Source organism: Musa acuminata, chromosome BXJ3-8, assembly GCF_036884655.1.
Source record: "Musa acuminata AAA Group cultivar baxijiao chromosome BXJ3-8, Cavendish_Baxijiao_AAA, whole genome shotgun sequence".
NCBI classification, from domain to species: Eukaryota; Viridiplantae; Streptophyta; class Magnoliopsida; order Zingiberales; family Musaceae; genus Musa; species Musa acuminata.
In genome coordinates, this window is record NC_088356.1 from 9,769,337 (window position 1) to 9,783,079 (window position 13,743).

The 13,743-nt window shown below is 36.9% G+C and overlaps 2 protein-coding genes across 2 annotated transcripts in view; one reads left to right on the plus strand and one right to left on the minus strand.

Moving 5' to 3' along the window:
- Nucleotides 1–1,141: 1,141 nt before the first annotated feature.
- Nucleotides 1,142–7,867, plus strand: LOC103974290 (ras-related protein RABC2a). Its single transcript, XM_009389076.3, has 6 exons — nt 1,142–1,575; nt 2,806–2,874; nt 4,309–4,374; nt 5,732–5,853; nt 7,459–7,587; nt 7,653–7,867. Exons 1-6 carry the CDS (start codon nt 1,434–1,436, stop codon nt 7,767–7,769), a joined length of 645 nt encoding a protein of 214 aa, XP_009387351.2. The 5' UTR covers nt 1,142–1,433; the 3' UTR covers nt 7,770–7,867.
- Nucleotides 7,868–7,972: 105 nt separating this feature from the next.
- Nucleotides 7,973–13,743, minus strand: part of LOC103974291 (protein fluG) — a 30,463-nt gene continuing 24,692 nt past the window's right edge. The window contains exons 15-18 of the mRNA XM_065164420.1: nt 11,947–12,138; nt 9,374–9,606; nt 8,347–8,489; nt 7,973–8,194 (exon numbers count right to left, since the gene is read on the minus strand). Of these exons, the coding sequence (XP_065020492.1) occupies nt 8,132–8,194; nt 8,347–8,489; nt 9,374–9,606; nt 11,947–12,138 (631 nt within the window). The 3' untranslated portion in view covers nt 7,973–8,131. The remainder of the gene's footprint in view (nt 8,195–8,346; nt 8,490–9,373; nt 9,607–11,946; nt 12,139–13,743) is intronic.

Below are 13,743 nucleotides of genomic sequence, written 5' to 3' on the forward strand. Positions count from 1 at the left end.
ATTCAAGTGTCATTTGACTTCCACCTTTCTTGCTTTGGACATCGATCATTCATTTCTAGGGAACAAAATGCATACAACACGCTGCCAAACTATACAAGAAGGATAAATAAGTAGAAAATTGTAATCTGACAAGAACAACAAGTTGGCCGGCTCACCTTTGGTGGATACGTTGACGCCAAGATTGGGACGAGGAGGAGCTTCTATGCTTTGTGACCTTGCATGCTTCAAACATGTCTTTGTTCTAGAATGTAGTCTGCTCTTTCTTTTTTCACCTAAAGGATGGAGACGACGACAGAAAGAAAGAGAAAACGAGCGATCGCACTATTGAATAATGTAGGCAAGGAGAGATCGAAAAGGAAGAGAAGGGAGAAGAGAGAGAGAGATAGAGTAAAGGGAGATTTGATGATTGGACGAGAAATAACAGAGAGTAGTGGTTGCAAATGAAAGAATGCAGTAGAAAGAAATCGAACGTTATGTCTTCATACTGGTTGAGCTAATGCATTGATCTCAAGGTTGTGGTGTGAAGAGTCAAACAAAGTGCCATTCATTGCAGGTCAAAAAACAATTTGATTTTAATTAGAGTTATGTTCTCAAACAAAACAAATTTGATTAATTAATCTCACACTGCAATATTCTGATAATTAGGTTGGACCCACGACTCGAGCAACACACAACAAAAGAAGAAAACCCACGAGCTGGCTCTGATCTGGACCAGCTACATACCAAAGTTGAGATTTGGCTGCGACATGACTTGCTCAAACTGGCCTTCCCTCTCTGCCCTTCGACGCCCACTTGCGAAGGAGACCTTTAGTCGCAGCACCGCTTCACATGCAGCCACGTGGCGGGGGTAAACGCTCACATTAGTCCGTAGTGCTACGACGGTGTCGTGGGATTTTGTCGTCTCGATTACAAGCAAATCAACTACAAAAGGCCCGCTCTCGCATTATTTGCTGGCTCTTGTGGGGGCGGTGGCATAACTAGATGGGTCCCAGCTTCCATGAGGACGCTAATTCTGGAGACGTGTTGCGGGTAGGGGGGTCTGTGTTACGCGCGCACGTACCGCACCAATGCTTTTATGCGGGCGGTCGCTTTGCTGGGAGTGGGGAGGAGGGTCAAGTAGCCAAGAAAGAAGACAACGGCGCGACCACATTACGTGCCAGCAGCATAATCCAAGGGAGGCAAGCAACGCATCCTCTCGCCTTTCACCTTCCCTTTCCTCGTCCGCACTCCGTCCTTCGCTCCCTTCCTCTCCAGCTTTCTCATTCTGACTCCCTTTGGACCAAAATCTTTAAATATCCACTGAGTTACTGGATTCCCTGCTTTTTTCTCTCCATCTACCGTCGCCACAAGCGAGGGAGGAGACGAGATCGAGATCTGAGTCGCCTTTTTCTTTTCCCTTTCTGTTGTTTTGGTGCGGGCTGGGAAGAGCGATCATGGGTTCGTCGTCGGGCCCGGGGCATAGCTACGATTACTCCTTCAAGATATTGCTGATCGGGGACTCCGCGGTGGGCAAGAGCAGCCTCCTCGTCTCCTTCATCTCCAACCACCTCGGGGAAGATCTCGCCCCCACCATCGGTCTGCTCCCTTCTCCTGCCCTCTTCTTGATTTAGTAGTCGATTCTTTCTGTTTGCTCTTGTTGCCTTAAGTTTCCTCCCTTTGTCGGTTTGGTTCTTGTTCATCGATCCTGGTGCGCTGAGCCGCGTGTTGAATTGTGTTGCAGATCTTGAGTTCGGACTTGTTGATTTCTTGGTCTTGCCTCCGTGAATTGATTCCCGCGTGCGATTCTTGGTCGCGTGCCGTGATTTATCCACAATGTGTTTGACGTGCTACGATGTTTCTTGATTTTTCTTTGCTTTCTTCCTTTCTGGCTTCATTCTTCTTGGTAGTTGTTGTTGCTCATTGACAGGCCCGTAGTTTGATTTCCCAGAGCTTTGAGGCTAAATAATGGGTCGCCAGAAATGGTACAGTGCTACTGTAATTTCCGGTGTATGTGATACTTGTGTTGTGGGTTTAGGCCCTCTGGATTCTGGACGGTCACGCTTGATCTGGATGTGCTACTAAAATTAGAGTCACACGGGAAAGAAAATAAGATGCGACGAACTTGCTCCCTAAGTTCAAGGGATTCCTTCTTTTGATTCTTTCACGCCACATTTGGTCTGTCTTCACATATCACCTCTGATCGATAAAATACCACCATGGATGACGGCTCCTGATTTCTTGAAGCAAGGAAGAGGAAACCGTGATGCATGAATTTCGGCATGCAAGCTCTGGAAACAGCGACAGATTGTCCTTTGTGTAGACATGTATCAAGATATAATTCAAGTTTCGTCAATCATTTAAAATGATTTTCTTGTACTGCCATAAATTGCCCCCCACCATGCTAACATTGTAAAGTAATCCATGTCTAACCAACATGTTATGGCTGGCTGCTTAGATGGTACAATCGTGGTTGTGAATGGAATTTGGAAGCTTTTTGAGTGCCAAAAAAAAAAATCAAAGGCATAACATCACACATGCATGTCATGATGCCACCTGACCGGGGACCCTCTCCTGTCAGCCCAGAGCATAGCTAGGGCATATTTGGTCCTATATCTCTCTTTTTTACCATTAAAGTGGCTCAAATATGTATGTTTAGCATTGTTCTGCTCAGAACATCTTGGTGCCATTTTTCAACATATCAATCCGTCAAAGTTTAACTATTTTTTTAAACTGGATTGATTTCAAATATATACTGGAGAGTTTAACTAGAACAACCATTTTTTACATTATTTACTCATGGAGACTTGTATTTTTTATTTGTTGCAGGAGTGGATTTTAAGATCAAGCATCTTACAGTTGATGACAAAAAATTAAAGCTTACTATATGGGACACTGGTAAATGAGAACATCTTTGAAATTACAAATTTGGTTTGATTTTTTAGCGTACTTTTGTTATATTTCACAATAGGTTGGACCCTTCTCATTAGCCTAAGCTTTTGGGACTAGTACTAAATTAATTGTTTTATAATCTTTAACAATTGTTTGGTTTGGTACAGTTTGTTGTATAGCTGGATGTTCCCAGTTAACAAATGAGAATCTTCACAGGAAATATACCTAGCACTTGAATAACATTCTGTAACAGATGATAGTTATTGGCTAAAGTCAGGTTTCTTGTTTCTTACACTGTGTTTCTGTAGAAAGTGGTTGTTGCACTTTTGCCTAACAATATTTGTTTGATGATCTCTGGCCAAGGTAACTCAGGCAAATAAAACCTAGAAAAACCAAAACCAGCAGTAGACTTACATTGTCAATTGTGCATATACAAAATTCTACTTGTCCATTAAATTAATTCTCATCTTTGACTTATATCAAAAGAATATATATATATATATATATATATATATATATATATATATATATATATATCCTCAATATTTTTTTATGGGACACGTATAAAGAATGTTAGATGTAAATTATTTCTTTTATGTATTAACTAGCTGCACCCAGTGCCAAATGCCATGACTATTGGATAACTGAGGATCCATATGTGACATGAGAGCTTACTAGATTCTTTTTTATGGAACCCATTCCCTAAAGACCTGAGTTTGGATTTGTTATTAGTGCCCATGGACACCCAGATAGACATCCAGTATAATGCTCTTCAAGAAGAAATAAGTTCTTTTTTTCGTATGTCATGTCATCTTTTTGGTTTTTTTTTAAACCAGGCTTTGGTTGTTTTGGTTGATCTATTGCACATTGGTCCTCAGCCTATTCTACTTCCAGTAATCCATTGAAGCTTAGGCATATCTAAATTTGCTTAAATTTCTTCACCATTAGAGCCTTATGACAGGTGGGGGTACTTACCATTTCAGACTCATTTCATGGAATATCTGCTGTGAGCTTATTTGTATGTTGAGTAGTTGCCAACTTATCATTGATTGTTTCATTATGTTTGGACCTTTTTTAACATAATAACAGCCATTAAAAATGAAACAGTGACTCAACGCACAAGTCTCTCGCAAATGTAGGGCCTGGGTTGAATTAATGTACGCAACCTTACCCCTTGCAAGTAGAGAGACTATGACAACAAGGCCTCATATTATGACAGTCATTTTGTATGGGAATAGCCTAAAAGACTGCAGGATTATGACTGATACTCATGCTGCTATGAAAATTATTTATAGACAACAAAATGGGTATAGTTTTGTGGTTTATACCAGGAGGTTGCCATGAATGTGCTATTTATTTGGATTCAGGTATATGTTCCTAATACTTGTCATATTTTGTAGTACTCTTGTTCTCATGAAACAATTTATGTATGTTTGCCAGCTGGACAGGAGAGGTTTAGGACGCTAACTAGTTCTTATTACAGAGGTTGTCAAGGAATAATTCTGGGTAAGTGATTTGTTCTAAAACTTCATTTAGTTGTACATCGGTATGCTCTATTCCCTATGGTGTGCCTGTTCTATCACCAACCTGTATTAGTTATTTTGTTTCTCTTTAACTAAAATGCTCTGCACAATGTTTAAATCATTCATTTCAAATTGAATAAATTAAAAATCAACCTTTTTGCAACTCTTCAACTAACTTGCTAGTATGGGATTCATTTTGAGGTTTTGGTCATCTGCCGTGCATGTACACATAGGACATTGCATGATCCATCTGGCCTGTGCCACATGTTTCCACATAGTAATGTGCCAATGCACATACCCTGCGATGCATTGGATAGTGTGGCAGGAACCTTAGTCCATGACGTGGTTGTCATTATGCACCAGAGTTAGTGATATATTATCTTCAATATAAGCAGTCCTTGTCATTTTCTAACATCACTGTGGTCTCATCTGCTTCATGTCTTGCGTGCAAACATATAGTACTTATACTTTGCCAAGTATTTTGTTTTCTCAGCTCATCTTTTTGTTTTCTTAACTTAGGTTCATGTGAAGTAGGCTTGTCAGACTTGCTATTATTGAGGATCACATATTCCGATTGTCCAAGTCAGCTGTTACACTGCTGTTACACTATTGAGCTGTCTCCTGTTTGTTATTTTTCATAATTTCTGTCCTATAGTTCCTAACTCTTGCAGAGAAACTTGTATATTTATCCAAGATGTTATAATGATTGAATTCTGATGTGCAGCATGCTAATCAGTTAAGAAATTTAAACTTGTTCTATGTTAGTCAATTACTGTTTTACGTATCACATATGGTTAACGTGGCAAACTCTTGTAGGGGCATTATCTGTTAGAGGCATTTGATATATACACAAATTATGATATTGAAATCAACTGCAAATTGCTGTCCACTGTGGATGAATTGTCTTTCACTCGTGGCATATGTTCTTTTCCCTGGTTATATTTAATGTTGTTTGAATCTCCATCTTCAACACTAGTGCACCTTGCTTTTGACCATCCAAGTCTCCTTTTACTGCCTAATTTTTCTACCTCGTAATATGGTTTTTGTACTTACTGTTTTTAGTTCCCTAGCTGAACTTATTCTATGTTCAAACCTCCATCTTCAATCTGTGCACCTTGCTTGAGACTCATTCACATTTCTTGTACTAACTAAAGTTTAGCATGTAATATGCTTTGAATGTTAGCAACCATAGAAGAACTAATACTTTCTTCTCAAATTCATGGATGAATTTTCTTCTTTTGCTACTATTTGTTTATAGGCTTTTCAAATTACGTTTGATGCTTTTGCTATATTTGTATCACATATGCCGAATGATATTTTTCATTTATCTATCCTGATAGTTTATGATGTGACAAAGCGGGAGACTTTCACCAATCTGGCTGATGTATGGGTTAAGGAAGTAGAGTTGTATGCAACAAACCACAACTGTGTCAAAGTGCTCGTTGGAAACAAAGTTGACAAGGTTACTTCTGTTCTTCGTAGTACTTGTTATTGTAGTTTCTGTCCCCATTTCATATTAATTAGTGCCTAAAAGAGCTTTATATTTTCCAGTGAATTTTCCTCGAGGCATAGTGGCTAAAAGTAGTAATCCTGTATTGCATATTTGCACTTCGTTTGATGATTTTATTTGACTAATAAATTTCTAATTTCAATTAAGAGGATTAGTAAATTACCATGACGATATCTTGTTGTGAACCACTCAAGAGGTTTCATACTACCAATGGAATACGGATTTATCCTGTGTTGGGAAACTATTTTCTGCTAGGTTTCTTGTTCTACATGAAGCAATTCTCAAGTAGGATTTTCCTAGCAGTAAACCGGTGCATCACATATTGTGCCACCATGCCATGCTGTGTCATGATTCTATGCTGGTCGCATACCCTTGCAAGTTCAGTGCCATGTACATGTGCGCAATGTTCTTTCTTCATCTGCATGACATGGCACAGACAGCATGAGTAATCCTTAAATACTAATTTTTTTGTAACTGAAATTGCCATGTTTTTTTTTTCCATCAATCTGTAAAATCTATTTAAGTGACAATATATCTGTTCTCAACACTACTTGGCCTTGACCTAATTTGTTCAATGACTTCTACAAATTTGCAGGAATGCGTTTCATTCCATTGAATAACCTATACTTAAAACTAAGAATAAAAATTGACATATACATGAACTTTTGGATCCTTCCCATTCATCCCACCCCACTGCCACCCAAATAAAAAGGAATATAACAACAAAAATATTTTATTTGTGTACAATCATCATAGTGAGTTATTGTCTAAGAATGTTTGTAGACACCCATAACCAAAATCAGAATTTGGAATTGAAGATCATGTTTCAGTAGAACAACCATAAAGTATTGTGATTGACAAAGCTTGTTGTTGAAGAAATACATTATTATATGACAGGTCTTCTGTAGGTCAGGCATACTTGATTTAGTAGTTCTCTGAATTTTCATGTTATACAATGATTCACTCAGAAGTCATTGACAATGCACTTTTCTGTAGAAAATATACATATATTTCAAGATGGAGACTATCCAACTGGTTCCTTTTAGCCTGAAGAAGAATTTCTCACAATTGTGTTTCACCACATTATATGTCTGAACTAGTTATTGTCTTGAGTTTGCAATATCTGTTCAAAATGAAATAAAACATTATATGTTTTATTCTCTCTCTCTCTCTCTCTCTTACTGAAATAAATGATGGAAAAGTCAAATATTATCTATTAATTACAACACTGCATACTGTCCATTTCAATGGGATCTTTACTGATTGTGACTAAAATGAAAGTAAATTTCTGTGCCACCAGAACGATTACTAGAGAAGATGTTGCTACTAGATTACTTTCATGATCAAGAACTCTTTATTAGGAGGGATGTGTAGAATATATGGTATGTGTACTTGTTTATTTCATTTTTGAACTTATTTTAATATAAGTTTTTAGATATTGACTTTTACTCACAGCGTTTCCTTCTTTTTTGGGAACCTCTGTTTGCATCTGAAACTGAGATATATACTTTATTCTCTTTATGATGACACTAAACCGTTTCTTTTAAAATATATTAGGAGGCTGATAGAATGGTGACAAGAGAAGAGGGAAATGCCTTTGCAAATGAGTATGGATGTTTGTTTCTAGAGTGCAGTGCGAAAACAAGATCCAATGTGGAGAGATGTTTTGAAGAACTGGCACTGAAGGTACTTTATACAATAAATTAAAAGTGAAGTTGTCGATTTTTGATGTTTCTTTAAATGTTCTGTAGATCCTGGAAGTTCCTAAACTGGTGGAGGAAGGATCAGTTCCAGTTAAAAGGAATATCCTGAAGCTGCAGCAGGAACAACAACATGCACACCCAGGAGGAGGCTGTTGCTCATCCTGAAGTGTACATACTCATCCCAACAATATGGAAAGGTGCTTTGACTGTGTGTACATACATACTCTCATTTTTAATGTTTTGTACAGAAATTGGTTGTTTTATCAGTTTTGTTTGCATGTGATTATGTGGTGTTCGTACGACGGACTTATGACATGACGTGCTCATCTTTCAAAGCAGGATCAAATTCTTCATTTCTGTCCATGAGATACAGAAATTGAAATCTCTTGATAAAATGTTTCGAGACAATTTGTCATTTGATACAACTCTTGAATCAAGAATTGAAATCACATATGAAAACATCTGAATCAAGAATTGAAATCACAAGTGCCACGAGAAAAGATACACACCAGGCATCATCAGCTGAATCAATACTGATAAATAAGTTCCTTGACTGCATCCTTATTTTTCCTATAATAATAATCCTCCGCCTGCAACACAGTTCATGTTAAAGGAACCAACAAAAGTTGTCTCATGTTAAAGGAATGCCATTATTCTTTTTGGTTCTTCTGTATCCATATTACCCTTATCACATGACATATATAATATAATGTAGATAATAGCACACTTTCAAATTGCTTACCTGGCGAACACCAATAACAGCAGTCACAAGTTCTTCTCCAAGGAATTTGATCAAAACAGTGTCTTGAGAAAGTGCCCCTATAGATTCACGCAATTCTTTTGGCAACCTTCCAACATCTGAATCATGACCAGAAGGATTTGTTTCTGTACCATAGACAGTAGCAACAATATTATGAACCAATCAGCACATCATAATTAATCCACTTCAAACTAGCAAGGAAAATTATAGTTTATGACTTTATGGTGCAAAAATCACACTGATGAAAAGAAAAATGTTATTTACTACCAAAATTGTCACTGACACGATTTAAATGTCAGAATATAATTTGTATCTAATTGAATTGACACTGAAACAAAGCATTAAAGGTGAAGAGCCATCTATCATCAAGAAAATGCAAACTAAAGTTTGGTATGCTTGTTTTTCAAGTATCGGAGTTTAGGCTATACAAACGGCTCTTGATATTGCTTTCTGATAGTATTGTTTGAGTTGTCCCTCTTTTTTGCCGACCTATGTGTGAGAAGCAGGCATGATGAAACTATTGCCAATACACCATTTTTTTCTATATTAGGTCTTCGATCCAAAGAGACAAAGTGCTAATCTTTCGCACTCTAATCTCATGAAATCTTCTTACAGACTGATTAACTCCATAGACACTCATTCCATCCAAAAAATTCACCAGGGAATTAACACTTAACCATGGCTACCAAGTTCTACCATAAGGCCTTCATGTCCCTGCACCATATTATGAGTTGTTCATTCAACAAAGGTAGAGATTAAAGATTCTTACAATATGAATGGTAGATATTCTCTACTAGGGCCAGAAAAACATAATATATGCAATGAAATATAACTTTGTTAAGACCACTGATAGTAAATAAAACAGATCTTGTAAGAATAAAACCAGAAAAGTACATAAGAAGCTTAAGGCATATATTTTTTAAATTTTTTTGTAAAGAGGTTATTTGCTGAATTTATACAAAGAACTTAAACAAATATCGAAAATTATAGGAGATAAATTTAATCATACCAATGGGTTCAGGCAAGCTAAGATTTCTTCGAAGGCCATCAATTCCTGCAGCAATTATTGAAGCTAGGCCCAAGTATGGGTTTGCACACCCATCAAAGGACTTAATTTCAAAGTTGCTTACAAGGTCTCTAGATACACCAGGTGGGCATGCAGTCCTCATTGGAGCTTCTCTATTCTCTTTTCCCCAACAATGGTAAGCCCCACTCCAAGTATTTGGTTGAATCCGATCATAACTATATTTAGAGATGATAAAAGTAAATATCATGATGAATATCTGAAGAAAGTTCTGAAATTGAATTTTAAGCATTGAACACAAGAAGTAGATCTAGTGAAAATTCCATAATGCTAAATTAATACTTCTCTTTCTCAATGCTGACTTGTAAGCTTGCCCAAGTTTTTTTATAACCACAAATTAAATAGAAAAAAAAGAAAGGCTGCATAAACTATAGTCTGGAGTCTGGACAATATATAAAAACAGAGGTCACATGTAATTAGTCATAGATGTACCAAAACCAAGAATGAAATCACAACCACTGTTCCTGTGGAGAAAGAACTAACAAGGAGCACCAGCACTAGTGAAAACTGTTTTCCTCTATCAACATTTCCCTCTTCAGTATTCATATTTTTGGCATTGCTGTGCTAATGACATGTACTGACAACTTTCACAATGCAAGCCGCTACTTAGCATACGGGGGAGTCTCTAAAAATAAAACCTCAATTTAGAACTAGTGTATACTCCACGACTTTCTTTACAACATTTACGAGATATTAATCAATGTATCCTATGTTGTTACACTACGATAATCAGTTTAAACTAATGATTCCAGATTATGGACCAGGCAGTCTACAGACAAAAGCAGCTGCCTGAGGAAATAAAAAGGAGGAAAGAGAGTATGCTTCACTCTTCCATCATGCAAACCATCACTTGGCATAGGGGAGAGCCAGTGGCTCTGAGCCACTATATATAAATCCTTAAGAGAATTTAGAAATGGTGCAGACTCCAACACAACCTTCTTTACAACTTTAACAGATTTTAATCAACGTACTTCTTAGTCTGACATTTCTAAAATCAGTTTAAACTAATGAATTTAATCTTCAGCGAGATTGAGTGCCAGGCCATACTGACAAATGGAGCAGCCTGGGGAAAGGAACAAGAGGAAAGAGAGGAAGTTCACTCTTTTTTACTGCCTCAGGACTTTGAAACCCTAAGTAGAGTGGGTTGGAATCAAACTTGGACGACTTTAAGGTTTAGGTTCCACTTACGCACTTACGCACTTACACGGGACGGACGGACGGACGGACGGATGCACGAAGTCATGAACTGACAGCCAATTCAATAAGGAAAATATCTGAGAGAAAAGCACAATCAAAGTGCTCATTCTGCAATCAATATTAGTAGCTAACTGTGTTAAGAACTTACCTGTACAACACCAATGCTTGAACTATATAGACAGCATACATAATACTTTAATCGTTGATGAAGTTGCAGAAAGATAGATAGTTGATGATAAAAAATAAACTACTATAAAATTAGTGTAGTGGAACGGTTGAGAATGATCTAATGCTTGTATTGTAGTTAGAAGTCTTTCACACTTACATATAATCCTGGAAGGATACTTATGAGATGTTCTAATAGCGGGCAAAAAACCAGGGATGCAAGTTAAGAGCACTTCTGTGACTCACCCTTGGCCATAAAATATACCTTGCGACCTAATTAGAAATCAGAACATCCTCTAGAATTTTTCTTTTTTTATTCTTTGGAAAAGAAAAATGGGTGTTGTGTCTACAATTTCTATTTCATTTAGAGACATGAAATCAAGAATTTCAACATAAATTTCAGTAAATTGGAGCAAGTAATTTCTATATAGAAGCCACAAATTAAATTCTCATTTTTCACTGGTCAAAGGCTATTACTAATCAACCAAATTATCTAACAAATGGAATGCTTCCAACATACCTTAATTCATGAGTCATATGTATTCATATAAAAGGCCCTTAATAAAGGGCTAGTATATTCAACTGCTTCAGCAACTCCCTGAGATCTCAAAGAAATTGCCATTACTATAAAATTGTTTTTGACCATGAGGACATACTTTAAGGTAAGACTATCCTCCTAGAAACAAAGCTAAGATGAGGAAATATCCAGGAATCTGTTTGTTTGTACTGAAACCTAATCTAATGGCTATTTTGATCAATTTTCTTGATCTAGCCCCAACTAGTGTGATCAGGTTCTGGCCAGACATAACATTAGCAAGGACCATTACCAAAACTATGATTGTTGTGCCCCTTCGAAATTCTCTTTAGAGAAGGAAGATGCTCTAGTTATCAACAATTTAACACTTTATGATGATGAAAATTGGACAGTTCAACATGAAAAGTGAAAAATTAAAAACATCACAACTAGCACTCGAAACTCGAAAGTATCTGCAGACATGGATGCTGTCAGAGAGGCTCAAAGTGCTTGTAGACACCTATTACAATGTCATCCTGCAACGATGAGCTATCCAGGAAAGTAAAGCATTCGATCATTTATGGAGACATAATTTCTTTTCTGAAAAAGAAAAGGACCTTACCTGTTGGGTAGTGGAGCAATAAATGCCAAGATTGAAGGAAGATGATTATAAACTCCAGCCATAAATTTTTCACCAAGTTCTGACATTCCATGTCGAGTTTTTGATGCCTCGGATCCGATAAAGACATTCTTTCCACTCTCCCACAAACTTAAATGTACATGAGATCCAGAGCCAATGTCATCTAAGCGATACCTATAAACCAAATGAACCGAAAACGTGCAATTATTAGTTTTCACAATTTCAGATTTAATTTGAGATAATATTTCCATGTTAGGAAAAAAAGAATTTCAGGTATTTCAACATTTATAATGACGTCTAGTTCATGCATGTAATATATATATATATATATATATATATATATATATATATGTGTGTGTGTGTGTGTGTGTGTGTGTGTGTGTGTGTGTGTATGCTTAATGGAAAAATGCAGAAATTTCACAAATCCACAAAAAATAATAAAAATGCTGCATATTCTTACCAGGATCTTTTATTTCATAGCAAATAATTTGAAAAAGGAAGTAACATCAATTAGAAGTTGAAGCCAAAAAGTTTATTTTTCTTCATAATTATAAAGCGAGAAATGACATGAGGATTAAAGATTGTATTTGTTTAAACAAACTTTATCAAGGATCATGTCAGGATGACCAGTTTTAAGGATCACATTTTGATCCATGGAGAACATATACTTTATATTGATAAATAAACATACTATCTTCTCTAATCATAATAAATTATCAGATACATCCAGATCAAACATTTTTCCAACGTCATAACGAGAATGCAACAATTTGTCTGCCTTATTTGTAAGGCAATGACATTCATCAGTCCTATCTCTTATTCAATTTAAAAGCTAAAAATTTATAGGAATAAATTTATGTGATTGTTCATTAAGGCTATATTCATTATGCAACAACAACAACAATAGTTTAAAATCCATGAAATCTGAAAAAACTTTTTCTGGCTATCTGTGACCTAATGCAGCCTCCTCTTTTATCCAAGCATGGAACTAGCAGTGAATAACACAGTCAGAATGTCTTGCTGTAGATCCATTACTTTCACCCCTTCCTAAAGCAGGCCAAAGCTGCGATTTGTGGTTTGTACTTTCTGGTATGGTCTGACAGTAAAAAGATAATCCTTGACTACCACCACTGTCATCGATCAGATTGAATGCTAAAAGGACGTACGCAGCCATACTTTTAAATATTTAAAGAGGCTGTCTTTGTGACTCAAACCCTGGTCTCCCAAGTAGCAAAGGAGCAACCTTACCATTATACCAATGTCTGCCCTCGGTAAAATCAATATATCATAAAAGCAATCCAAGTCAGCTATTTAAGGTATACTATGACCAGAAACAGTGAACCAACTAACTCAGTCCAATATTTCCAAGTCAAGTAACATACTGTTAGAACCCTTGCAGATTCTAAACTTGGGGTTGATCTCTTTAGGGGATCGGCCTCCTTGGAACTCTATAGGGGTTCCTCCCTCCAAATTGCTGCTCAAAGGCTGCAGAAAAGATTCATCTATTGCTTATGAAAAGAGATGGAATACATAGCTATTTATAGGGCTTCTAAACCCTAACTCCTAATAGGACTCCTACTTAAGACTCTTACTTCTAACCAACTCCTAATAGGACTCCTACTCAAGACTCCTATTCCCTTACAACTCCTAATTCTTCTCTAAGAAAAACCTCCTACATGAATGCCCCTCTCAATTAGGACTCTCCTAGCTAGAGTCCTAACATAATGTCCCTCTCAATTAGGACTCTCCTAGCTAGAGTCCTAACAGTTTTACATAAAT